This window comes from Erpetoichthys calabaricus, chromosome 8 (genome assembly GCF_900747795.2).
Source record: "Erpetoichthys calabaricus chromosome 8, fErpCal1.3, whole genome shotgun sequence".
NCBI classification, from domain to species: domain Eukaryota; kingdom Metazoa; phylum Chordata; class Cladistia; order Polypteriformes; family Polypteridae; genus Erpetoichthys; species Erpetoichthys calabaricus.
This window is the reverse complement of record NC_041401.2, coordinates 197286360-197311599: the sequence shown is the minus strand read 5'-3', so window position 1 is coordinate 197311599 and position 25240 is coordinate 197286360. Positions and strand designations below refer to the sequence as shown.

General features: G+C 46.7%; 1 protein-coding gene across 1 annotated transcript; it reads left to right on the top strand.

Annotated features, from left to right (window-relative positions):
* Nucleotides 1–231: 231 nt before the first annotated feature.
* On the top strand, nt 232–24240 carry hacd2 (3-hydroxyacyl-CoA dehydratase 2). Its single transcript, XM_028808082.2, has 7 exons — nt 232–469; nt 4003–4120; nt 11183–11201; nt 14596–14684; nt 19671–19792; nt 21877–22055; nt 23488–24240. The coding sequence occupies exons 1-7, from the start codon at nt 345–347 to the stop codon at nt 23568–23570; spliced, it is 735 nt and encodes a 244-aa protein (XP_028663915.1). The 5' UTR covers nt 232–344; the 3' UTR covers nt 23571–24240.
* The last annotated feature ends 1000 nt before the right edge of the window (nt 24241–25240 follow it).

Sequence of the window (25240 nt, the reverse complement as noted above, 5' to 3'; positions counted from 1 at the left end):
CTATCTTTACGTGTCAATAACAGAAATGCTTTCCTGTTGTTAAGAAATTTAAGAGACACAATGAAAGTTTAAAATTCAAACAAATGGGACTGCACCCCTGGTCCGTCTTTTGCCGATTTACAGTCCCAACAGTATAAAGTTGTACCCTTCATGACTGCGCTGCTTTATCGGCGGCTCCGCTAGATGTCGCCCAAGTGAAGAAGCGCCGGTCTGTCGCCACACTCTAGCCCGCGTGCGCGCTCTCTACGGCAGCAGTGTGACAGTTGAAGCGCCGCTCTCTCCTCCTGCCCGCTTGTCGTCGTCGTGTCGTGTTGTGTGGAGCTCAAGGAGGAGACGCGGCGGCCATGGTGGCACCTGCTTCAGGGGCAGCGCGAAGTGCGCACAACGATGTGGTTCCTAAGAAGAGGAAGGGGCCCGGTGCCCTGGCCACGGCCTACCTGGTCATATACAACGTGGTGATGACAGCGGGGTAGGTGTTTGCGGGCGGCGTTGAGACGTGCGGGACAGGGCTTCGACCTGCAGGGCGGAATTCAGCCGATGGATGAATGAATGAATGAGTGAAGGTGGAATTCGGGGGACTTAACGGCGACCGTCGTCTGCTGCACCGCTTGACGCGTTGATATTCGTCGGTTGTGTTTCACGGCGCTCACGAGTGTCGTGGTGAAGTGCGCTTCTGTCACATCTGAAAATCGGGGATCACCGCTAATGCTTACGGGTGATTGGGTTTTATTTTATTGATTGCCGTCTTCTTTTCTGGGACATTATGGCGTGCTAGTTCTTACTGGGGACTCGGCTGCATGGAATTGGCGCATTCTTCACTCGTGGCTCTCCGAGGACGTGGAGTTGAGGTTAATTGATTCGATGGGATTGGCATCCCTTCCTGATCTGGTCAGCTGGGAGACACTAAAGTGTCACCTTTAGAAAATAATATGTAATAGTAAGGGCTTCAGGTGACAGGCGCGATATCGGACTCGATTCTCTTAACGCAAACTCGTGTTGCAGTGAAGCATTATTTGAAATCGTCACTAAACAGAGGTGACCAAAGGTTGTGAATTGTCCCAATACCCAAGATGTGAAAAGGCGAATGTGTGACGAGCTATCGAGGGACGATCGTCAGCTTTAACGAGAAGCGCTCGTTGTGAATTTACTGACTTGCTGATGGGATTCAAAGCTAGCGCGGCCCCGTCATGTCGTGAATGTCATCCTAAATGTCTGACGACGTGTTTGATTTGTCGCGAAGAGCATGCTCTTTGCGAACAGGGAAACCTTTGACCCCTCGCCAGAGCAGCAGCGCTGGTCCCAATCCAGGTCACGTAAACGGCGCCTGTGCGTTCAAGCGGGCTGACGTTGACACTCCCTCCGCTGCCTGTCAGGTGTCGTGCGACTGTCATCCTTCATTTGATAATTTATAAGGATTTAGACCTTCTGATTACATCTTGGTTTGTCATCGATTTATTTAAATCTGTTCGACGCACAAGCCGTTTATCGATCACAAAGAGACGGGCAGTGGAGCTGCGCTGCCCCAGGGGTCCCAAATCATTCAAAAGACATCCAGCAGTCAAGTAAAAACTTAAGCAGCCCAAGTGTTAAGAGTTCTAGTGAGATTCAAAGCACATCATTCATGGAAAAATAAAGAAGAAAGGTGACAATACACACTCAAAACCAGAAAAAAGAACTACTTGTCTATGATGTCCTGTTTAAGGTTGACATGTCTTGGTCACATTTCTTCAAGTTTCTGTCTGTTAGATTGGGCGCATGCGCTGATTATAGCGTGTTGTCACACCCACCACCCAGATTGGGACCCGAGTGCAGCGGGTGACACCTCAGCACCGCACTGGAACTGTGGGAGGCTTTTTATGGTGGCTGCAGTGCCAGTCTTGCCACCAACCCCCAAGTGTGCCCTGTAGGTTGGAGGACCTGCTGCTTGCAGATTAACGTCCTGCCCAAGAAGGAGCAACTGCAGGTTCAGGGCCTCGCTGAAGGGCCCAACGGAGTGGAGTCACTTCTGTCTGTTAGTGACGAACATGACGGTCACGCGTCCTTATTGCCCTTCTGTCTGGCAGCCTGACTTCAATCCGAGCTCATTCAGCCGTCTAAGTACAGAACTGTAGCAAAGCGTTAAATAAGCGTTGGCTTCTAAGGGGTAAACAGAATCCTCCATTATCTGAGAGAATGCTGCATTCAAATTAAAAAAACGGGGGGGTAAATTTAACATCAATATTAACGTAAAAGGTTTGGCTCTTATAAAGCACATTTAAAACAGCCGACGTTGACCAAAGTGTCGTACAGAATTAAACGCAAAACAGCGCGCCGATAAGACACAAGGAAGGAGAGCTGAAGAACCTGAGGCAGTCAAATCTAAGAAAGTGAGACCAGCAATAACCTTTAGGAACAGGCGACAGAGAAAAGGAAAAGCTGGGCTTGTAATGTCACTCCGCTGAACTGGCCATGGGCAGCGAGTCCTAGAAGGTGGGTGCTGTAATTGAACCTTTTACATTTTAATGTGTGTTTCTTTGCATGCCACTGCTTCCTTGGCATCTTGTAAAGCGCTTTGAGTAACATCCGTTGTGCGATAGAAAGAAATGAATGTTTGATTTCACTCTCGCCACAGGGACCCTCTACCAGGGCAGTAAGGCGTAATGAGGTCCGGAGTGCCTTAAACTGAACCTGGCCGTACACACGGCGCCAGCACCAGTGATGAGGGGTCTCTCTTTGTCCCGGTGAGCAGCCCGGCTGCGGCATTCTGAGCCAGGTGCAGACAAGATGAAGAAGACCAAGTCAAGCCAGTGTAGGGTGGGCACAATCCTGAGGCTCTAGAGGGGTGGGTGCTGCCCTCCCCCTGTAAGTGGACCCCAGCATCACGGCCTCCAGTTTGACCCCTGACACCGGAGTGCCACAGGGGTAGGGTGCTGGGCCTCCTTGTTTGGTCCAACACAGTTGATGGCCCCCGTGTCGCGTCATCAGGGTTAATCGTGTCAAAAGCTGTAAAACTGGTAGGTTGAGGTTCAGTGCGTCAGAACACGTGCGCTGCCATAGATGGGGGGTGAAGTGATGGTATGTGACTTGAACGAGGGCGCAGTGTGTGGACTTTTGGTTTGTGGCTAATTTATTTTGTAAGATTGGTGTTTTGGAAAATGTCTGGAGTTGGCACTCGGCCCCCATCTGAGCTGAGGAGACAGCTACGCACTCCAGCTTTGGGTTTGGCCGTGAGCCGCACACTTCAGCGCAAGTGCAGGACGACATGTTCTCGTTCAGCGCAGAGCCCCTTTGTCCTCGGGGAAACCGAGCTTTGTGATGCTCTTGCAGGCTTTTAAAGTGGGGTGGCATATGCTGTTAAGTCTCTGCTGCGTTGCCCTCAACTCTGCCATACTGGCCAAGTTAACTGGCCCATTGTGAGCTTAGATCTGTGCGTGAATTGGCCCTGCAGTGACTGGGCACCATCTTCTGAGTTGGTTCCTGCCCTATGTGCCATGCTGCCAAGACAGGCTGTGGTCCCTGTGACCCTGAATTGGCTGCTGTTGATGGGGGGCATTACTCTGTGATTTGTGTGTGTGTCCTAACCTGGGGACTGTCATGGCGTCCGTCAGTGAATGAGGCTTTCCTTTGTCTCCTGCCATTACAGGCCCGTGACGGTCGTGGAGTGGGGTGACGATTGTTTTCTTGGCATTGATGGGGCCTCCTAATTCCAAGTGACCGCCATGTCAGTGTACTTAACCATTCTTAGTACTTTTTAATGTTCAGCAGACAAGCAAAATGAAGATTTCTATTTATTTATTGTCTTGTTTTCAAAGGGTGACTAGTGAAAGCCGCAGTGCTGGCCATGCTGTGTACCCAGTGAACATGCAGAGTGTGGCGTGACAGCAGTGGAGGTGCCGCCTTATCATGCGCAGCCCCGGGAGCGTCTGATTACGATGTGCTACGGGATGTGCCTGACAGGAAGGAGGTGTCCGCTCACATCGGGTACTCGTGGCCTAACGTGAACCTCATCTCTGTCTCTTCTAGGTGGCTGGTGATAGCCGTTGGCCTGGTGCGTGCGTATCTGGCAAAAGGAAGCCATCATGGTCTTTATTACTCGATAGAGAAGCCCCTGAAGTTCTTTCAGACTGGAGCTCTGCTGGAGGTGGGTTGCACTGACCTTGATTTTTATATATATATTTTTATCGCCATTGTCTTTTCTTTGTGGTATAACATGTCCAACTTGTTTCCTCGTTGCCATATGTCTGCGGTCATGTGATTCGGTTGTTTGTTCAGTCTGACGCAGAGCTTCAGGAGCCCAGTGCACTGCCAGTGTCCGTGGTAAAGCCTTATAAACGCGGAGCCGGCCGCCTTCAGTCACTTCGTTAGGGGGATGGAGGGGGTTTTTCAGTTTTGCCGCCGTCCTCTCTTTTCCACAACAGGCCATCCTGATAAGTCTGTTCAGACGCGGGGCTTCTGTTGAGCTCGGAGTGCGAGACCACAGCGTTGAGCAGCACCCTGGCAGCTCTGGGCGGGTAGAACATCTCACCTCAAAAGAGCGGAGTCGTCTCTGGGAGCCCACCCAGCCTGCTCTGGCCCTTCTTGTTCAGTGCCATACTGTGGTCCGACCAGTCCAGTTTGCTGTTTATGCGGACCCCCCAGTTAGCTCTGCACCACTGCCATGACCCCCCCCCCCCCCAAATGGTAACTGCTGTCAGAGGCCCCTCGGCACGGCAGAAGTCTGCCATCATTTTCAGGGGTTTTGCCTCTTGGCAGTCACTCAGTAAAGTTGGATACAAACTTATTTGTTTTCATCCATCCATCCATCCATTATCTAACTACAGGGTCATGGGGGTCTGCTAGAGCCATGTTTGTTTTCAATGTCCTTATGTATTTAATTTTTTAACAATTTGTACTTATTTATTTATTTATTTATTTTAATGAATGGATTGCACATTCATAGGGGGCACGGTGGTGCAGTGGGTAGCACTGCCACCTCGCAGTAAGGAGACCTGTCTGGGTTCACTTCCTGGGTCCTCCCTGTGGAGTTTGCATGTTCTCCCCGTGTCTTCGTGGGTTTCCTCCCACAGTCCAAAGACATGCAGGTTAGGTGCATTGGTGATCCTAAATTGTCCCTAGCGTGTGCTTGGTGTGTGTGTGTGCGTGTGTCTGTGCGCCTTGCCCGGGGTTTGTTTCCTGCCTTGTGCCCTGTGTTGGCTGGGATTGGCTCCAGCAGACCCCCATGCCCCTGTGGTTAGGATATAGCGGCTTGGATAATGGATGGATGGATTGCACATTCACTGAGCAGCAGTCCCATGTACAATGCGTTAGAAGTAACTCACTGAAGAGGAGCCTTATCTCCTGAAGCTGCGCAATAATTAAGGCGTTGAATTCCAACAGAGTTTTAGTGTTTATTCCGAAATGAAACAAGCGTAAAATGTTTGTCAGTAAAGCAGACGGTATACAGAAGTAATAAGAAGCATCGGGCCGAGCCGACTTCATCTTCTAGTAGGCCCTTACTACGTACTGTGTGAGAAGTGACGTGTGTTACGTACTCCGATTACTTCTTAGCATAACGCAGCACTTCTTTTGTTGAGCTAAAAATAGCAGCGCTACGTCAAATAAAACCGATAATCAAGTCGTGCGGCGCTGCTGAAGCTTACGGCCAACACTCCAAAAAATAAATCAATCAAATTTAGCAGCTGCGTCGTTTGTTGTGTGCGCTCCGGCCTTCTGGTGTCTTCTACAGCAGTGGTCCCCTACCTTTCTAACACCAAGGACCGCTTTACTAGAAGCAACTTTTTTCAGGGACCGGTGGGGTGGGTTGGGGTTTGTGGGGTGATTATGGGCAGGTTCGTAGGGCAGTTTTATACACAATTTACATTACATTTCTATTATTATCCTCTTTAATAAAATCCCTGTGTGCGTCCAGTGTGCGTGTCTTCTGGTGAAGTGCGCATGCGCAGGGCATGGTGCGATGCTTCAAATGCCACCTGACGCGTCACACAGGACAGAGAGGGCGGGACCTATAAAATATCGCACGGCCGATCCAATCGGATTTTGGTAAATGAGGTAAGACCTAAAACATAACGCATGAAAAATCCAATCGGGTACTGAGACGCGGAGACCGGCTTCCCCAAAGAGGTGGGATTAGTGTGTGTGGTTGTGCGAGTGTTCACTCTGAGGATGTCAGATTTGCGATTAAGAAGCCTGGCCCAGTAAAGTGTCAGTCGTTGGAGGGATTTTCCTAAATATACGAATTTTCATGATATTACAATAAGATGACTTTTAAAAGTTGATTTATTTTTGCGCACATAAAATCCGTTGTTGGGGAGACGCCACACATACGATAATCAGCTGCACGCCAGCACAGATTCAAATACTTGCTGGGGAACTGCACAGTACCTGCTGGAGAGACGCCACAGGCACGATTATCAGCTGCACGCCACACATTACATCAGTTGCTGGGGAGACTCTGCTGATTGCCCGCTGTTGTGACAGAAACTTAAACGCATATTACGATATCAAAGCCAGTATTACTGTCAGAGAAAATTACAGGCACACAATACAGTGACGCATATTACAGCCACATACAAACCAGTATTACTGTAACAGAAAATATTACGGACGTACAAGCCTCTATTACTGTGACTATCTACTAACAACATGCCACCTAAAAAAGAAGAAAAAGAAAATGAGCGCAAAAAAAATTATCAAAGAGAATGCACTACTGTTCTAGCACCCATTATTGTAACGGGCTTAACGTCTAGTTAAGTTATAATTTAGTAATAGAAATTATACGGCTTACCATAATGCAGAATCAGTGAGAGCCCTGAGCTTGTTTTCCTGCAACCAGACAATCCCATCTGGGGACGATAGAAGACAGTGACCCGCGAAGTGTGTTGCTTATGTTCAGTCTGCTCCGTAATCTCGTTTTGGTTGCTGTCACTGCAGAAAACGCTGCCTCACAAATGGAGGATGTTGGAAATGGAAGCCGCTTCAGTAGCTTCTTTCACGTTATTTTAATCTTCTCCTGTCTACAAGTTATGCTGACGAGAATTTGTCTCAGCATTTCCTTGCGATGATACACTTTCAGGGTGCAAATGACGCCCAGATCCAATGGCTGAAGCGCTGTCATGCAATTGGGTGGGAGGAATTCAACGCGAACATTATCTGAATGCAGAAGCATGTTGTGGGCAGCACAGTCAGCAATCAGAAGCTGAATCATCCTTTTCTTCTTCTTCATATTGTGAGGTTTCTGAACTCTTTTGGGATCCCCCCCACCCAACGGGAACGACACGCTGAAGTGCGTCCCAAAGCGCAATTCCCGTGTCTATGTAAGATTATTTGTCCGTTACCGGGGCAGGGTAACAGCAGGCTCACAGTGTGTTGTCCCGTTGACGGAGGTCCCAAAGGAGTTTAAAAACCTCACATTTTCTTGGATGAGTGCCGCATTAATAGGAATGTTTTTGAACGAGCGTCACTGAACCACATCAAAACGGCTTTTTCGGTGTCAGCAGTTCGCATACGTTTGCAACCTGAGATTTTTTTTGCATATAACAAAGACATAAGCATTGCATTAGTCATTCCAACATCACTGAGTGCACATCACAAACATTAACACTGTTCTCGTTTTTTTCATGTCTGCCGTTTCTATAGGAGGGTGACAATTGTGAATTTCCCCTTGGGATTAATAAAGTATCTATCTATCTATGAGTTAAATTCCAATGGATGTTTTTCAAATGTTGACGAGCGATAAGCAAAAGGGTATCACTGAAAACCACCGAAAAACAAAAACGGCAAAAAAGCAAAAATACAATACGAGGAAATTTCGAAGAAAGAAAAAAAAAATGACAGTGTTTGTGTTTGGGGGATCGTTGTGCACAGCTGAGCTGCGAGCACAGAACTAACTGCTCTGCGGATGATTCGTTCAAGCATTTCAAGGTCACTTCGCTGTAATGGAAGTACAGTGGAACCTCGGTTTGCGAGTAACTTGGTTTACGAGTGTTTTGCAAGACGAGCTAAAATTTGTAATAAATTTTGACTTGATAAACGAGCGACGTCTTGCAATACGAGTAGTATGTGTACGCTTTGTCTGCTGAGCGTCATGTGATCACAACTGATGGTTCTTCTCTCTCTCTCTCACTGCGGGATTGTGGGTAATCGTCTCCTATTCTATGTCTGAGTCGGCGTGCCTCACTCATATAGTCAACATCCGTATGAGTGTATAGTGTTTACTACAGCATTGTGACTGTGTGTGTGTGTGTGTGTGTGTGTGTGCTGTGACGTGCGAGTCCCCGTCTTGCACCACCAGCTTTTATTCAGCTTGAAACAGCAACAGCGCGGTTATTTATTGTAGCGGACTCTGCCATCTCCTATACACGGACACAGCAGTCAGGCAGGGCCCTGCACATTTATAATGTCCCTTGTATCGTCCATCGACGGCAGGCGCTTATTGCATGTCCGCGATCTTTTCGGATTCGCTTTTAAGGCGAACTGCTACAGCGCTGGGAGACTGCGATTGTTTCGGGACGCTCTTCTGCATGTCGTCCCGTTGGGTGGAATCCCACAAGAGTTTAGAAACTCACTCACACCAGCCGTGATTCTTTTCAAAGGTAAAGTGCAGGTTAATTTGTTTTATGTATTTTTACTTTATATTTTGTATTAATCATTTTTATATGAATAGTTTTGGGTTGTGGAACGAATCATCTGAGTTTCCATTATTTCTTATGAGGAAATTCACTTTGATATACGAGTGCTTTGGACTGCGAGCGCATTTCGGGAACGAGTTATACTCGCAAACCGAGGTTCCACTGTATCTGTTGCTGAATGTACTTCATAGTAATGAGATTTCTACAGACTCGTGTCATATGCGGAAACTGTCAGAAACATAAAAATACTTCATTGTAATGCTCTCTCTCTGCGCCGCTGCAAATCCTCGCCCGCCTAGCGTTCTGAAAAGTGTCCTCAGCGCAGGGGGCAGCCTTTTTACTGTAGCCCTTCACTGAGGGAGTCTCCATTGCCGGCAGTTCTCTGTCGGGGACCCCTGTTCTACAGAAGGTGTGTTGTGTGCAGTCAAATGAGGAGAGCCGAGTGAAAAGTCCTGCATGGGCTTGGGCTAATCGGCCCAGTTTGGCGTCACAGGGAGCCGGCGATTATCGGGGTACGCTGGCGTTTAGCTGGCCACGGAGAGTGTGCTGCGCGCCGACCACAAGCAGAGGCCTGTTCAGAAAGGTTACCTGCAGCCATTTGCTGTTGCTGTCGACACATTGAAGCGTTCACTTGGCGAGTCTTAGGGGAGGGATGGCATTTACTTCACAGCACACGTTTCTAAAACGCCAGCAAATGATCCCATTTGGCCGCCTTTGTCGTCCGTTTCATATGTGAGCTTAGGGTTTAATGTCGGGTGCTGACCTGTGAAATGTCAAGCTTTCCATACGAAAGAAGGACACGTAACGCAGTGTTTGTAACGTATGCTATTTTAGAATCGGTAACCGTATATCACATTTACATCCTTTTTATTTTTTTTTGTAAGTAATACGTCAAGTAACTAAGTTACTTTTAAAAATTACGCTCCCTTAACATTTCTAGCAGCAAACGTCTGACTTGGCTAAAAACTTGTCAGCAAGTTGAGCTTCTGGCCATGCATTTCAACATCACAACGTGTGAAGCACTAGGGGGCGCTGCAGGACTCTAACCCAGACACCGTTCCCGATGCCAATAAGCAGAGTGACTGCCACAAATACCTTCTGCACCCCATCAACTCCAGCCATACGCCTCTCCGCTCCTCCTGTCCGACTCTGACTCCCCGCGTGAAGCGGAGCGGCTTCCTTTATACCCGACCTGGCAGTGCACCCGTGGACCCCAACAGGGCTGCTCACCCAAAACTACAACTCCCATGGAGCCCTGCGGGTGTCTGAACAGGAGGCACACCAGAGGGAGGTCGCCACCCAGTGTACTGGGGAAGCACGTGGCCCCGGGAAGCCGTCCCCACCCCTGTCCATCCATTATAACAGCCCCCCCGACCAGGAAAGATACCACCAACCAACCTGGTCAGGATGCCCGTCCACCCACATCCTTCCATTACAAAGGCCTGCCAACCTCATGAGGACCATCCATCCCAGCCAGGATGCCAGCCCACCCCAGCGGTTTTTTTTACAATCAGTGACGCAGTGAAGTGTCTTACAACTCAAGGAGGCCTTCATCGCACAAACGTCAGGGAGAACAATAGCCTTTTAAGAATGAATGTTTTAGTTCATTTTTGTACTTTACATTCTCCATAAGTAGAGAATGTGCTTGTGTTGTGTGAGTTTGGGTCAGAAACATCTTCAGATCTGGAAAGTTCTGCAGTGTTCTTGTGCCCGCTGCTCACTTTACTACACTGCCCGTGACTCCATAGGCCTGAACTGAGCAGCGCTGCCAGCGTAAAGCCTCCTGGAATGGACTGAGCAGCTCCAGAAAATCGACAAGAGGACTTTCTAAATCGACGTGCTTGGTTTGGGCACCGCCAGTGTTGTTCTGATGCTGTGCCCGCCCACGCTAAAGCAGCGGCCATATTGGGTCTGTAGACGCATTCAGTTGTGATGTCAGCATAATTTGAACTGTAATTGTTGATTCAACGGGTTTGCCTTCTTTGTGGCAGAGTGTGTGTTTTAAAATAAATAAATAAATAAATAAATGAAGAATAATAATAAGGACTGTAAGCCACCAGGTTGCTGGTTCAGTTCCTGCCCTGATCCCACATGTGACCCTGAGCCATTCACTCCACTGGGCTCCAGTTGTAAAAGCGTAGAGTAATAAAGGGCCTTGGGGAGGTGCCATCTCTATATCTATGTAAAAAATCCAACATCTGTCTGTCTGTCCGCTTTTCACGAGCAAACGACTTCACGGTTTTAGATCATTTTTTTTTTCTCTCTAAGTTGCTTGAACATTCTGGTTGATTTTACGACTTCTCTCATTCCGCTAAGTATCACAGTTCGCTTGTGGCACTGATTTATTCGCGCTAATCTGAGAGAGAGGCTGCGGGGGGAAGTGGGCGGGGCTCTCCTCAGTCACATGCCAGCCTCTGTTCGAGTCGCTCTACCTGTCGCCACGTGTTGGAGCGCACCTGTTTATTGATTCTTAAAGTCTGTCCTGTTTCAGTTCCATGTGGGTGGAGCGGCAGGGGACACCTAGTATGACATTAAAGGCTGTTTTTAACTTGTCTTTTTTATTTTTGTATTTGCAGATTTTACACTGTGCTGTAGGTAAGTGACAATAAACTTCACTCTTGCCTTTGTCAAATGGCGTAACCCTTCAGTTCACCCTGGTATGTCCTCGTCATCTCATAAACTGCCTGTGTGCCCCTAGACATCCCTTCTGGGGTTTGTTCCTGCTTTATGCCTAAAGGCTCCGGCCATATTGGAGTAAAGACAACTGATGATGATGATGATGGTGATGTAGCTATACTGTCACATGTATGCCTTTCCTTTAGTTTTGATCTGTTAAGTGTGTCTGTCGCCAGTCCTCATCATTTTGATTCTTAAATTGCGTTGGACATTTGGCGCCACTGTGTGGTGAAAAGAAGTACTGCACTTGGATTTGTTTTGTTCAGATGAAGCCGCTTTAAAGTAACGCCTGTGCGATGGCAGCTCCTGTGGCAGGTTTCGCACCTGGATGGCACTTAGATTTGCATGCCCATTCCTCTTTCTGTGCCCACAGATCCTCTCAAACATACAGACTTTTTATTTGGGTGTTGCTTTGTGGAATTGGCTCTTGTAGATTTTCACCTGCTTGTAATCTTAAATGAATTTCTAAAAAAGAAAGTACTTAGGATTTAGAAACAAATATCATCTGCTTTAGACCAGTGGCCAAATGGACCCTGTGGGCACGACATGTGCTTCATTGTGTGGACACTGGGGGGCATCCCAGACCCCAAACCCAGACCACCACTGCACAGACACCAGTTCCGGGTTTAAACAGACCCTCTTATTTAACACAGGCTGCCTTCTCCGCAGTAAGCAGTGTGATTCTCTTGTTGTTCTTTTGTCCTCCTGCTGTCCCACCTGTGACCCGCCTGGCTGAGCCGCAGTGGTCCCTTTTCATGCTGCTCCTGGGAGGCCAAACTGGGCCATCTGAATGTCGGCCGTGTACCATTTGTTGAAATGAGAAGGACGAGGCATTTCATTGCTACGTGCGTTTCAATCGATGGCACCTCACGCCGAGTATGACCAACAGAGCGGGACTGCTGGGCAAACAGAAATTGGCTTCTGTTCTATCAGGGGCTTTCAGACTCAGTCCTGGGGGACCCCCTGTGGCGGCAGGTTTTTACTCCAACCAACTTCTATTTTTAGCTGGACTCGTAGCTTAATTTAGCGAGCCGTCACCTCACAGTTTCTGTGTTTTGGGGTCAGCGTAGAATTACAGACTTGGCTGGCTACATTTTTATCAGAAAGTGTCAGCCATGTGCAGCGTATGCATGTATGTGTGTGACGTGGGGGCCATTTGGTGCTTTTTCATGATCTTCATTCCGCTTTTTCAGATCTCCTGGTTATTAAATCTGCCATTTTCTGGATTAAAGCACCTTATTGGGTTTGCCGCTGATGTGAGCTGCGGTCTTTATCAGCGCTCAGTGCCAAAGAAAATGTCAGGACCTACAGAGAATGCAGTTTGTTGTGTTGTGAATTTCCCCTTCAGATTAATAAACTATCTATCTATCTATCTATCTATCTATCTATCTATCTATCTATCTATCTATCTATCTATCTATCTATCTATCTATCTATCTATCTATCTATCTGTTATATAGTGCCTCTCACCTATCTATCTATCTATCTATCTATCTATCTATCTATCTATCTATCTATCTATCTATCTGTTATATAGTGCCTCTCACCTATCTATCTATCTATCTATCTATCTATCTATCTATCTATCTATCTATCTATCTATCTATCTATCTATCTATCTATCTATCTATCTATCTATCTATCTATCTATCTATCTATCTCTATCTATCTATCTATCTATCTATCTATCTGCCACTCCACACGTTGTTAATTGACATAATTAGGATTGTAGACACTAGGGGGTTGCTGTTGCCCCTTTAACCCCAACAGACAGACGCACAGGACACGGGGGTTAAAGCAATGAGGAGTATTGTAATTCTGATTCTTCTCAATAACAGTGCTTGTGTCTTCATAAGCGGGCAATTCAGCAAACACAGTTCTCAATAGTGAGTCCAGTTTTCTCCTCCACACCTCCCAGCAAGCTCTGTCCTACACCTCCCGACTCCGGCTCTCTTGCTGGGTCTCCAACAGTCCTTTAACTCTTTGAGGGCTGAATATTTTTTCCAAAATACATAGTTTCTGAAAAGCAATAGTTTCACACAGAAATCAACATAAAACGTCTATTGCTGCATGCTGTGGCTGCCAGTTTGCTAAGAATATGCCTCAGGCTTGCTGCCAGGCTGTCTTTGCGTGGCTGGGACAAAGTTACAGTGCATTGCAATGTGGTTTCTACCTCTTATCATTGTTAAGTGGCAGTCCTCCCTGGCGAACATTCTGAGTACAACAATTAGCTGGGGACCAATCAGCTGAAGCCGGAACCTCACATTCGTTTTCAATCAAAATCTGAGTCCGACAAGTCATAGTCCAGTTCAGAGATAATAGGCAAAATGTCGTCCATGGAGTGTTTTGCTTTACGCATTCACTTTGATCTCTCGCCAGATGTCAGTGCCATTTTTGCCATTGTTTGCATCTTGCTACTCACACGAGTGCAGGAAATCTCAGTCAAACCAATGAATCTAACTTTCCTTCTAGCAACGAGAGTCCAACTAAAACATAATGGTTGGTTTTGTCATAGTTTACAGTCAATTTACTATCATCAACCTCCTTTTGACAAAAGTCGACATCAGCCCTGAAAGAGTTAAATCGTCCTTGACCTGGAAGTGGCTTCTGTTCTTCCTCCCATGTGACTTGCCAGCACTTCTGGGTCAGATGGAGAACCCAAGTTCTTGAATCAGCCCGGAAGTACTTCAGGGTTTCTGTTTTCATACTCTGGGGCTGGGAGAATTTGTTCTCCCACCATCTTCCCACAGCGTCCCCTGGTGGCACCCACAGTACCCAGCAGGGCATTGGGGACACCGCTGTATTCCAGGGAAGCCGCCATCTAGTGTCCTGGGGGAGGCAGTATCCTTGATAAGCTGCCTTACCCCATCCTTCCATGGCAGGGTGTCCCGGCCGAGTGAAGGGAGCAAACTAAGCAACAAAAGAATGTTAAGAATTTAAAGCTGTGGCGAACACACACATTTCTAAATGTGAAAATCACACTGCTGTACTCTACTTCTAAACGAAAGATAAAAGCAGAAAAAACGTCTCACAGATTAAATGAGGTCAGTTAGAGGTCAGTTGACTCACCGATTGTATTAAACTGGCTGGAACAGAAACCTGCAGCCGCGTGGAGTCCCCAGGACGGAGTTTGAGGACCACTGCCATGCGCACGTGTGGCCTCCCGTCAGGCTCATTCGGCTAATGGTGGGCCACTCGGTCCTCGTTGTAGCTTCAGTTCACCTGCTAGCGGGCTACTCCTGAAAGAGCACGGCCCAAGTGCATTCATGACACGTCTTTTTCACATTTGTTTCTGTTATTTTATTTCTTGTAGGAATTGTGCCCTCATCGGTGGTACTCACGGGGTTTCAGGTGATGTCTCGTGTTTTCCTGACCTGGGCGGTGACGCACAGTGTGAAAGAGGTACGTGTTTGTATATCCGTATTTGCCAAAAATCTAAAAGAGTCCAACCATCGTTCTCATCGTAAAACTCCAAAGCCCTCCCGCATTCTGTGCCATGCACTTCAGTGGCTTTGTCACCACCCTTACCTGAGAGACCCGGGCGCAGTTTTCCATTTGTAGCCGGCATGAAAGTGGAATTAAACAAAAGAAAACTCCAGCTGCCACTTTAAGCCAATTTGGTTTAACTGAACGTGACTTGCTCTTCGTAAGCATGAGGAGTGTCTGGACTGGACGAGAGCTGGACGAGAACTGGACGAGAGCAGAACTCTGTATGGCCACCACAGTAGAGAAAAGACAGCAGAAATTAGTGGCAGAAGAAGAGACGAGACGAGCAGCCAAGCATATCCCTGGCCTTCTCCACTTCCGTGTGCTCCTTCATAATCTGCAGTGAAGCTCTTTATTTTGTGGCCACTGCTCCTTTTGAAGCGAGTGTTCCAGGACTGGGTTATGACAGATGACCAAGTCGAGTGTGAACTGCTCGAGGGCTTATTGGTAAGTAAGTAGGCAACCAAGAAACCAATGGCAGCGCATCAGAGCCGTTAGCAGTGAGGAAGGGAAGACCGTCAGACACTCCTGGAACACACCGAGGGGAGTGAGGCGTCTGCGTGAAGGCATTAAGCCACCAATGGAAAGAAGATGTTAACAACTGGAGAGAAGAGGCAGACCAGCTACAAACCAAAAAGCTCCTTATGTTAATAAAAACTGGACTGTTGACGCCGGGCATGTGCTAAGGCGCCAAACCCCCCGGTAAAGTGTAAAGTTTCCCATTAAATCCAAAAACTGACACTCTGCTTTGGTGGGTAAGGTCACTTCATAATCCTATGATTGGGGCAATTTAGTTTAGTAAATGCCGAAGGGTAAATGAATTATTTGTAAAATGAACTTAAACTTTGATAAAGGACGCCACCAAAACTGACAGCACAAGATCAGAAAGTGTCTGCGCCCCTCAGGACTCCTGAAGGTAACGTTTGTTAAACCTCACGTGCCGTTGTCATTCCTGTCTCAGCATTCAGTCCCTTCACGTGGATAAAAAAAAAATAAAAAGTCCGACCCGGTTCAGTTTATTTGTCATTGCAGGCTTATCTGAAGGAAAGTGGGACGAAACCACAGAGTGTGCAGAAAGGGAAACCACAAAAAAAATAATTGGGAGATACAAACAATACAGAGACAGCGCTAAATTCACAAAATCCAACCAACACCAGAGTTAAAAATGTAAACCACTCGATTCAGTACTTCAGTTAAAATGAAATAATCCGATGTATAAAAACTGGCTTGTTACCGTATCTACTCAGGGATAAGTTCTCCCACAGATAAGTCGGGACTTGATTTTATCGTATAATTTCTGGTATTTTACAATGTCGGTTGTATAAGTTGAATGCGGAAAAGTCCTGCTATTGGTCCAGGAGATTACGATATGCTAAACTAGGGGGCTCCACCCCCTGCTCGCTTCGCTCGCCAACCCCTGGTCTTGGGTAACCCGAAATAGATTTGAAAGAGATTATTGTCGGCGTAACCCGAAATACATTGATGAATGTATGCGATATGTGCCTGCATTGCTTGCGGCATTTCAGACGCACGTTGTAGGCGCCTGCGTTCATTGATTATATCCAGGCGGGCTCGTGTTTGTATCTGCGTCAGTTGTGGTCTTTCGTTTTGAACCCGTGCCAGCTTTGCTTCCGCAGTTTCCGACGCGCGTTGTAGCCGTCTATGTACATAGTATTTGTTCATGCGGAGCTGTTTGGTTTTGGAGCCGAGACAGTTTTGTTTCCGCGGTTTCAGACGCGCGTTGTAGGCGCCTACGTCTATTGTTTTTATCCATGCGGGCTCGCTTTTGTAGCTCCGTTAGTTGAGCTGGATCGTTTTGGAGCCGTGACCGTGACTCCATTAGTTATCCATTGTCTACTGTTAGTAATATGGATAATTGCACTTACTGTTAATACGGAGCGTTTTCTGTGGTTGTACCGTTAATAATGCGTCACTGTAATGTGATTCACATATGCTATATGGTTTGGACGTGTGAGGATGCCGTACGTTTAATACGGAGAGTTCGTGGCACGTTGTTGCTTCATGTCCTATTCAGAAGTGCGTTTTGGATGCCTGCACCTTTCGTACTTTCCCGCGCCTTCCGTACTATCTTTGTGGACCTGTGGGGTCTCCGTAGCCTCTGCCGTTTGACTCTGGGCTGCAGCGCAGAATCCTCTTTTTGTGTGGCTGTGTCGTTAGTCGTTAGCTATGGGCGCGTTGTTGCTTCATTTCTCATTCACGTTAGTTGAGCTCTTTCGTTTTTGGACCGTGACTCCTTCGTTCGCGGTGGATAAGACTTCGGTTGCGGTTTATGAGACGTGCGCTGTAGGTGCCTGCGCAGTACGTCTCATGGTCCCATCGCCGTGTACCTGCGTCCATATCCGGTTTATTCTCGGTTAGTAATATGGATTACAATATGCTAAATTACGATATACTAACGCCCGCCCACCTGTGCGAGGAACCACGGGGCACACGGCCTTTTCTTTTTCTATGTATTGTGCCTGCGTGACCACACGGTAATACCTGAACTATTCTGAACCGACGTACGCACTGTTTTACGCACTGTTTTGTGTATCTCACCCCCTCGTACCCCTTTATTTATCGTAAGAGCATCCCTTATCTACGATGGAGTGTTCAATCAGAAGAAAATGTGAAGCTGGTTTGAAATTAGACGTCATTGAAGTGGTGAAAGAAATTGGTAACTAATTTGATGTGTCTGAGAAACTGAGGTGAGACTGGAGGAGGCAAGCAGATGTAAAAATAATATAAAATGTAAGTGTCGTATTTTTGAACGGCATACAAGTTGGGGTCTGATTTTATGATCGATTTTTACTTATACGTGAGTATATATGATATATGCTTGACACTGAGAGTTAGGAAAGAAGCCACCGCACATTCTGGCAGTTCTTGATGTCTCCTACCAAGATGACGAGAGAGCAAACCGCCCATGAGGGGGGAGTCCCTCACAATGCTGAGGGCTTTCTTCTTGCAGCTGTCCTTAAACATGTCCTCAGTAGATGGGAGAGAGAGAGAGACCCCCAAAAGCCTCTCAGCCATCCTCTGCACCCGATGCCGAGTCTCCCTGCTATTTCCGTACCAAGATGTCTGATGCAGCTCGGTGGTGAGGATGGGATGGGGGGGATTGTCACTCGCTTCAGCCTCCTCAGGACGTGTAACCTCTGCTGAACTTTCTTGACCTGGTGTGGTATTGAGAGTCCAGGAGAGACCCTCAGTGATGTAGGATTTTGTGTTACTGACCCCCTGACATACATACAGCTGTATAAAGACTACATGTGTGTTTGTCGCATAGACAGATGAACAGTCAAATTCGTATTTGCATGACTAACCGACAGGTGACACTTGGTCTCGCTCGGCACAACTGTAACAACAATGTATTCAAATGTAGACTTCCATGTTATTCACAAGAAACCGCAGGACACCCTTCTTCCTCCCGTGTCTGTGCTCTGATGTCACGAGGATGCTGCTGCCGCTGAAAACGTAGCAATGACAGTTCACTGAGCGGTGTGGAGAGGCTCACTGACGCTCGGTTTGGGCCTGTAACCTGCTCCTTTGTCTCCACTGAGCACCACAGAGCCTGAATGTGCCTTTTCTGAAGCCGATTTGTTTTGTGCCTAGTGCGTTTCTGATGGCGTTGGGGTCCAATCAGAGGCCAGCGCAGGACCGACATCCCTAAGCCACAAGTGAGGTGGCGACTGCAGTGAAGGTTCTCGGATCAAACTCTTGTGTATCTTTGGAGTGTCGTGATGTGTTAAATATGCTCGGCCTGCACTCCTGTGGCGTCCTTTTTCTTGAAGGTTTTCTTGTTCGGTCTATAAAAAATAAAAACAAGTTTATAATATTTTCAAGATCAAATCAAAAGTTTTACTTTCCCCTCTGAAGTTTTCACGATAAAAAAAAAAACGTTCAGCCGTGACAAAATGGTGGCAGAGGGCCTGCGCACGTGTTTTTTTTTTTTAGAAATGGATTCAGCGAGCCTTTATGATTTTGTGATATGAATATGACTTCTCCCGTCACCGACCACTTTAGACCACGTGGGCAGTGGTGGCTGGCGAGCTCTTGGGCCATAGCTTTGAAAGAAGCCACAGAATTGGAAAGGAGCTGGGGGTCTCCTTCAACAGCCTTCTGAGGTGGCGACACATCTCAGTATGGAGTCTGTGCCAGAGGGTGATGTTTGAGAATGCGTTGTTAATGTAAATACAATACGGGCTCCGTGAAGTGGTAGGAGTGCCCACCGAATGGTGGGCACACTCTGGCTAATAAGTGGAGTGATTGTTGGGTTATTGTTGCTCCGTTTGGGATTCTTCTGTTATTTGTCACTAGTGTCCCCACTGGGCTGCAGTGCCACACCAACAGGTGCAAACCTAATTAGTGTCACCTTTAACTTTTCTAACCTGATTTCTGTTGCACTGAATGGAAGAATCCATTTTTTTTTTCCGTAATTCTCTGTCCTAACTTTAGGAAGCTCTCAGAATATTCGATGTTCTCATCTCATGAATGTCAGCGCTGGCAGGGTCCGCTGTAAACACCCGAGCCAACGGTGACGGCAGATTCCTTGCTGGGTTTTGATTTGACTACAGGAGCAGCCCGGATCTTTTTATCTCCTAGGACAATAAAACGCGCCTTGTGTCTGCCTCAAGCGCTCACTTCTGTCATGAAGCCTCAAGTCTGGACACGCTTAGAGGGGGCCGAGTGAGCCAGAAACGGACCACTGAGCCGTATGTGAAATGTCGTCATTTACATAGGTGGCGAAGAGTGGCACATCAAAGGCTTTATTTGGCTGCGGTGGGCACGCCCGTCGAGGGAATGTTGGCAGTTGTTTAGCAGGATGACGAGAGATTAAATGCCGAGTGTGTGCGGAGTCTTCAGTCGGCGTCTTCTTACACTTTCTTTCTTTCATTTTAGGTCCAAAATGAAGACAGCGTTTTGCTTTTTGTAGTCGCTTGGACAGTCACTGAGATAATCCGCTACTCTTTTTACACATTCAGCCTTCTGAATCATCTTCCTTACCTCATTAAATGGGCCAGGTAACCTTTAAAGAAATGAACTTCTCTTTGTATTCATTTAAAAGGAATTCTCCACCCAAAAACAATACACTGTAATATGTCACATACCCCCGGATGGCAGTGATGGCTGAAGAAAACGTAATCTCAACGTTGGTAACAGGGCCCTTCTTAGCAGTTTGGGGGCCCTACGCGGTTCAGAAATGTGCAGGTCCTGGATTGGGGAGGGGTCGGGCGGGGGAGCCCCCCCCCCCCCCCCTGGAGCTCAGGAAGGTGTTCTAATAAAACGTCCAGAAAAGGCCTTAGATGACCAGTAGGCCTACATGTACGCTTGTGTGTATGAGTGGTAACATATTGAGTATTGATGGTCGGGGCCCTACGCGGATGTGTAGTTCACGTATGCCTAAGAACGTCCCTGTTGGTAAAGTAGAATTAAGGGTCTGTGGTGACCAACACTGGACTACAGCAAGACGTCACGTTACTCATGTCACCCACTTGTGTGCTCACCATGTCCCCAACTCGTGTAGTTTGACTGTGATGTTGTGAAGAGAGCGCACTCATGAACTAAAATTGGATGAGTGCAAAGACAACCAAGCATTTGAAATGAAGACCTGCCCCCCACACCCATCCATTTGGTGGTCCTGAGTCCAGCCCAGTAACCACCTGCTCGTAGGCTAACATTGTGTTTCATGTGAAAGCCACAGTGCAAAGTGCCACAGCGGGTGAGAACCGTGTCACGAACAGAAGGGACCTCAGAGACGCTTCAAGAAGTAGAAGGTCGGCCCACCTGTGCCCGCTGCTAAACAAGTCCAAGGTGTTCCAGTTGTGGATTTCAGTAGAAATGTAATGGAGGAAGGCGGCTCTACAACTGAGATGCACGGTTGTGTGTGAGCAAATTAACGGCGATAACGTGCAGTGAACACACTTGACGTCAGCATTCCTAGTCTTCCTCCTCTTTCTCTGTACGTTTACCATTCGTTTGCTCAGAGGTTGATGTGCTCGCTCCTTCCTGAGTAGCTCTTCTCTTCTCCATCCTAGTGGCCCTCTTCTTCTGTCGGCCTTCTTTTTGCGTTAAAACTGATGAAGTCAGTGTTTGTGTTTTCCTTACTTTTTTATTTAATTTGGCACCAAAGTCTTCAATCTGCTTCAAAAATGATTTAAGATATGAAGAGGTAGAGGAAGTGACGGCGGAGGTGGTAGGGATGAGAATGGCGCCCGTACACATGTGCCACACTGCCGCCCTGCTGGCCACTGCCAAGTGTTGATTCTACAATAAAATAAAAAAAAGGAATAAAAATCCTCACCCTGAAAGCGGAGAGTAGACATCATGTAGTACATGTGCACCAAATTTCAGGTCAAAAGGTTTGCAAGTGACAGACAACCGGACAGCCACACTGGCATATTATATAAGAAGAAGGTTTCTTTAACTTTGTGTTTTTGTGAGAATACGTTGTGGTGAGCAGATGGCTGCGTAACTTCCTTCATGTGGCTTACACGACCCAAGCAATGTGAGATTTTCGATGAACGTTTCGATATTGTTTGTCGTTGTCCAATGTTGGTCTGGTTTCAGACTTCTGCTGTGTCACAATCCTCGAGGCCGCTGTGCTCCTGGGAACCCTCACAGATTTAGAATTGCGTTGATCTCCGGGCTACGATCTGACAGTTTGACCGCCGAGGTCTTCTGAGAGTTTCTATGAAGGTTGAAGACGAACGTAGCACAGTATGGATTTATGTTTCTTAACGTCGGCCAAATCATTTACCATCCATCCATTATCCAAGCCGCTATATCCTAACTACAGGGTCACGGGGGGGTTGGGGGTGGGGTCTGCTGTGCCAATCCCAATCATTTATCATCTAATAAGACTTAACAAGATCTGGTAATGAGTTCCTTTTAATAAACAATTCTGTGCAGTTTTGTTAGTAGTTGTGAATTGTTGTGAATTTCCCACTGGGATTAATAAAGTATCTATCTATCTATCCATCCATCCATCCATCCATCCATCCATCCATCCATCCATCTATCTATCTATCTGCGATTCCTGAGATAGGAAGGTGAATTGGAGAGTTGACAAGCTGTGACGTTTCTTTCCTTTTGTGGCCTTTTGCAGGTACACTCTGTTCATTGTTTTGTACCCCATGGGTGTTGCAGGTGAACTGCTCACGATCCACGCAGCTTTGCCGTACGTCCAGAAGACCGGCTTATACTCTGTGAAGCTGCCAAATAAGCTGAACTTCTCCTTCGATTACTACACATTCCTCACCCTGGTCATGATTTCCTACATTCCAAGTGAGTATTGCAGGTGTTGGTTTGTCTGTTGGTTGGCGTGCGACACTCATTCTCTGATTTCTTCACACCATTGCAAGTTTACAAGAATGGAGGCCTTAATCGGGTAGCTCTCCGTGTTCAAGTGTCAGGCACCAGGGGTCCAGCATGGCAACCTCATTCAACTGGAGCAGGAATCGTTAGCCTAGAAGACTACCTCCTGGAAAGTGCCATTTGGGACCCCTGACTCCCTCTGTCGGTGAAAATAACTGAGGGAGGAGGTGAGAAGTCAAGCAAAATGACCCCTTATATTGGCTAACTAAAAAGATTATAATATGCAGGCTTTTCGAGGGAACTCAGGCCCCTTCTTCGGCAAGATGTAATCAATTACAATCATTTACAAACAATTTCAATTACAAGGCAATTTCAATTACAATCAATTTTAATTACAAGATTACATCTTGCCGAAGAAGGGGCCTGAGTTCCCTCGAAAAGCCTGCATATTATAATCTTTTTACTTAGCCAATATAAGGGGTCATTTTGCTTGACTTCTCACTTCATCCAAATGGCTAACACGGTACAACACTATAGTACTGAGGGAGGAGGCAAAGAGAACAGCGCACTTGTAAATGTTCACTTGGTAGGGACCCCGCATTTAATAATAATAATAATAATAATAATAATAATTCTTTACATTTATATAATGCTTTTCTCAATTGCAGGTTAAGGGCCCAACAGAGCAGAGTCCCTTTTGGCATTTTATAGGATTCGGATTGCCAGTGCAGATCCCTAGCCTCAGAGCCAGCACTCCGCCTTTAATTTAATTCGTCCCTCCACTGGGCAGCAAACTCACTGGAGAATAATAAATAAATAAATAATTACATTCAATCACAGAAAAGGACTGTCAAGACAGAAATGTACCGTCAGTAATAGCCAAGGGGTCTCCAAATGGTCGCTTTGGCAATGAGCAGTTCAGGCCAGAAGAGCCGGTCAGGGTCCTCCTTCCCGTGCCCATACCTGGTACCCAGTACTTTGAGCAGCGGGCATCCAGAGGCACTCGTTTCAGAGACTGAGGCCTTGCACCCCCACGGTGGAACTTCATTGACTTCCAATGTGATGTCCTGCTTTTGGTGACGACGCAAAGGCCATGGCTGTGACAACAGGGGGCGCTCATCCACTGCTGTGTTAAGAGCTGTGGCTTTGGTTGAGTTCTCTTGCAGTCCCATATGGTGCCAGTGCAGGAATTGGGTGGTGTCCCCGTAAGGCAGAACAAGACTTGTTGACATGTACACTCGTCCAGTTTCAGGTGCACTCGGGTATCTTGATCTTGAATGTGGCCAATGCCATGCAGTGCTTTATTATAATAGTTCAGCCATCTTTCTTTAACTTGTGATTGTAACCTGCTGGGTTCTTTTTATTTCCTTTTTCTTTCTCTTTTCTTTTTGTTTTTGTGCAGTTTTCCCTCAGTTGTACTTCCACATGTTGAGGCAAAGAAAGAAGGTGCTGGCGAGTGGAGAGGAACACAAGAAATCCCACTAAGGCTGGCGTCGTGTGCCCCCTCGAGCCCCCTGGCACACGGCAGCAGAGCGCTGAAGCAAACGTGTCTGATTAGTGTTAGTGTTCAGAAATCCAAGGTAACCCGCTGTAAAGTGCGTTGGGTTTGCAGGAACTTTATAATCGCGTTCATCGCTTTGTGTTGATTCCTTGAAAGAGCGAACGCCGACTCCTCTGCGGTTTAAAATAATTTATTTCACGTCAGACTTTTAACATTTCCCTTAGCTATTTAGTTTGCTTCTTAAAGTTTGTCACATTTTAATTACATTCCAAGCATACAAATGCAAAGATTTGGTTTGCACACTTGACTTGATTATTTTTCTTTTTTAATAAATAATTTTTCCTTTTACGTTTGGCTTTTGACACAATGTCATTTCCAGAACAGATTACCTGTTGTTGATATTTTTTCCTGAAAAGGAAGTAATTTTTAAGAAAAATGAGCATTTTGTACTCTGGGTAATTTGTCATTTAGTTTATACTGTACACCATAGGATTAAATATAGAAATATATTTTTTTTTTTACAGATTAACAATGCAATTAAATCTTGTAAGTAATGAATTACTGTACATGCCAGCAACTTGTATGTTTCAGTTCTAATATTTTGCTTCTTTATAACTGTATGAATAACGACCGAAAACATTTGATATAATGGAACGACTTTGTGAGATTTTTTTTTTGTTTGTTTTTACTCCTTACTAGGAAATGTGGCGTTAAAAAAAGAAAATTAATTTGAGTTCTAAACCCTCACCCTGAAGACGTGGGGCCTGTTGGTTCATTGGTGGCTCTAAATCGTCCCGTGTGTGTGTGTGTGTATGTGTGTGTGTGTCTATGTGTGTGTGTGTGAGGGAGGACATGGCAGCCCCCCGGTGGACGTGTGCATCTCGTCTCATGACCCCCGGCCCCCCAATCCTGAGTTTGAACCTGGCTGTGTTTGTGGGTCACTTTAAAAGGAAAGCAAAGGCACAGCCGGGTGTGTATTCCTTCGCATTTGTCGCCGAGGTTAACGTGCCACCGTAAACGAAATCCTTCACGTGCCTGTGAAGGGGCCAAGGGGGTTAAACAGGTAGGATGAACCCACTTTTAAGGGCGTCACTTTACTGGCAATGAGAGTTTGGCTGTCTCAGAATAAATGATAAGGCTCCCTAAATACCTCTGCCCCTAATATTAGGAGAATTGTGATGTGTTACATATGACAAAGTCTGCTGCGCGGCGTGAGGAGGCCCGCCCAGAGGCTCGTGTCTTCTTGTATTTTTGTGGAGTTTTTCTGCTGTCCGGACCCACGGCTCTCGTTGTGCGGCGGCCATGCCGTTTGTGTTACGCCAACGCTTTCATGTTTGTGCTCTTTCAACATGTCTGTCAGTCTGGCGTTTTCAGATTGAACTTTGCCCTGTAAAACCGTACCAGTCGTAGGCGGTGAAGTACGCGTGTGGTTTACTCTTCGGTCAAATGGACGTTTTTTTTTTTTGTAAACATGTACTTTTTCACGGGTTACCAAGTCTGTCGAGGTGAAAGTGAAACGGCCATCCCAGGGGCTGTAAACCCTCCGGGAGTTTTAATGTCCGAGTTCATTGTGACGGAGTGCCACACCAAGTCCTGCCTGTCACCTACAGTGAGTGACGCTTGGCCTGAATGTTAATTGTTGTTTTCATTTTGT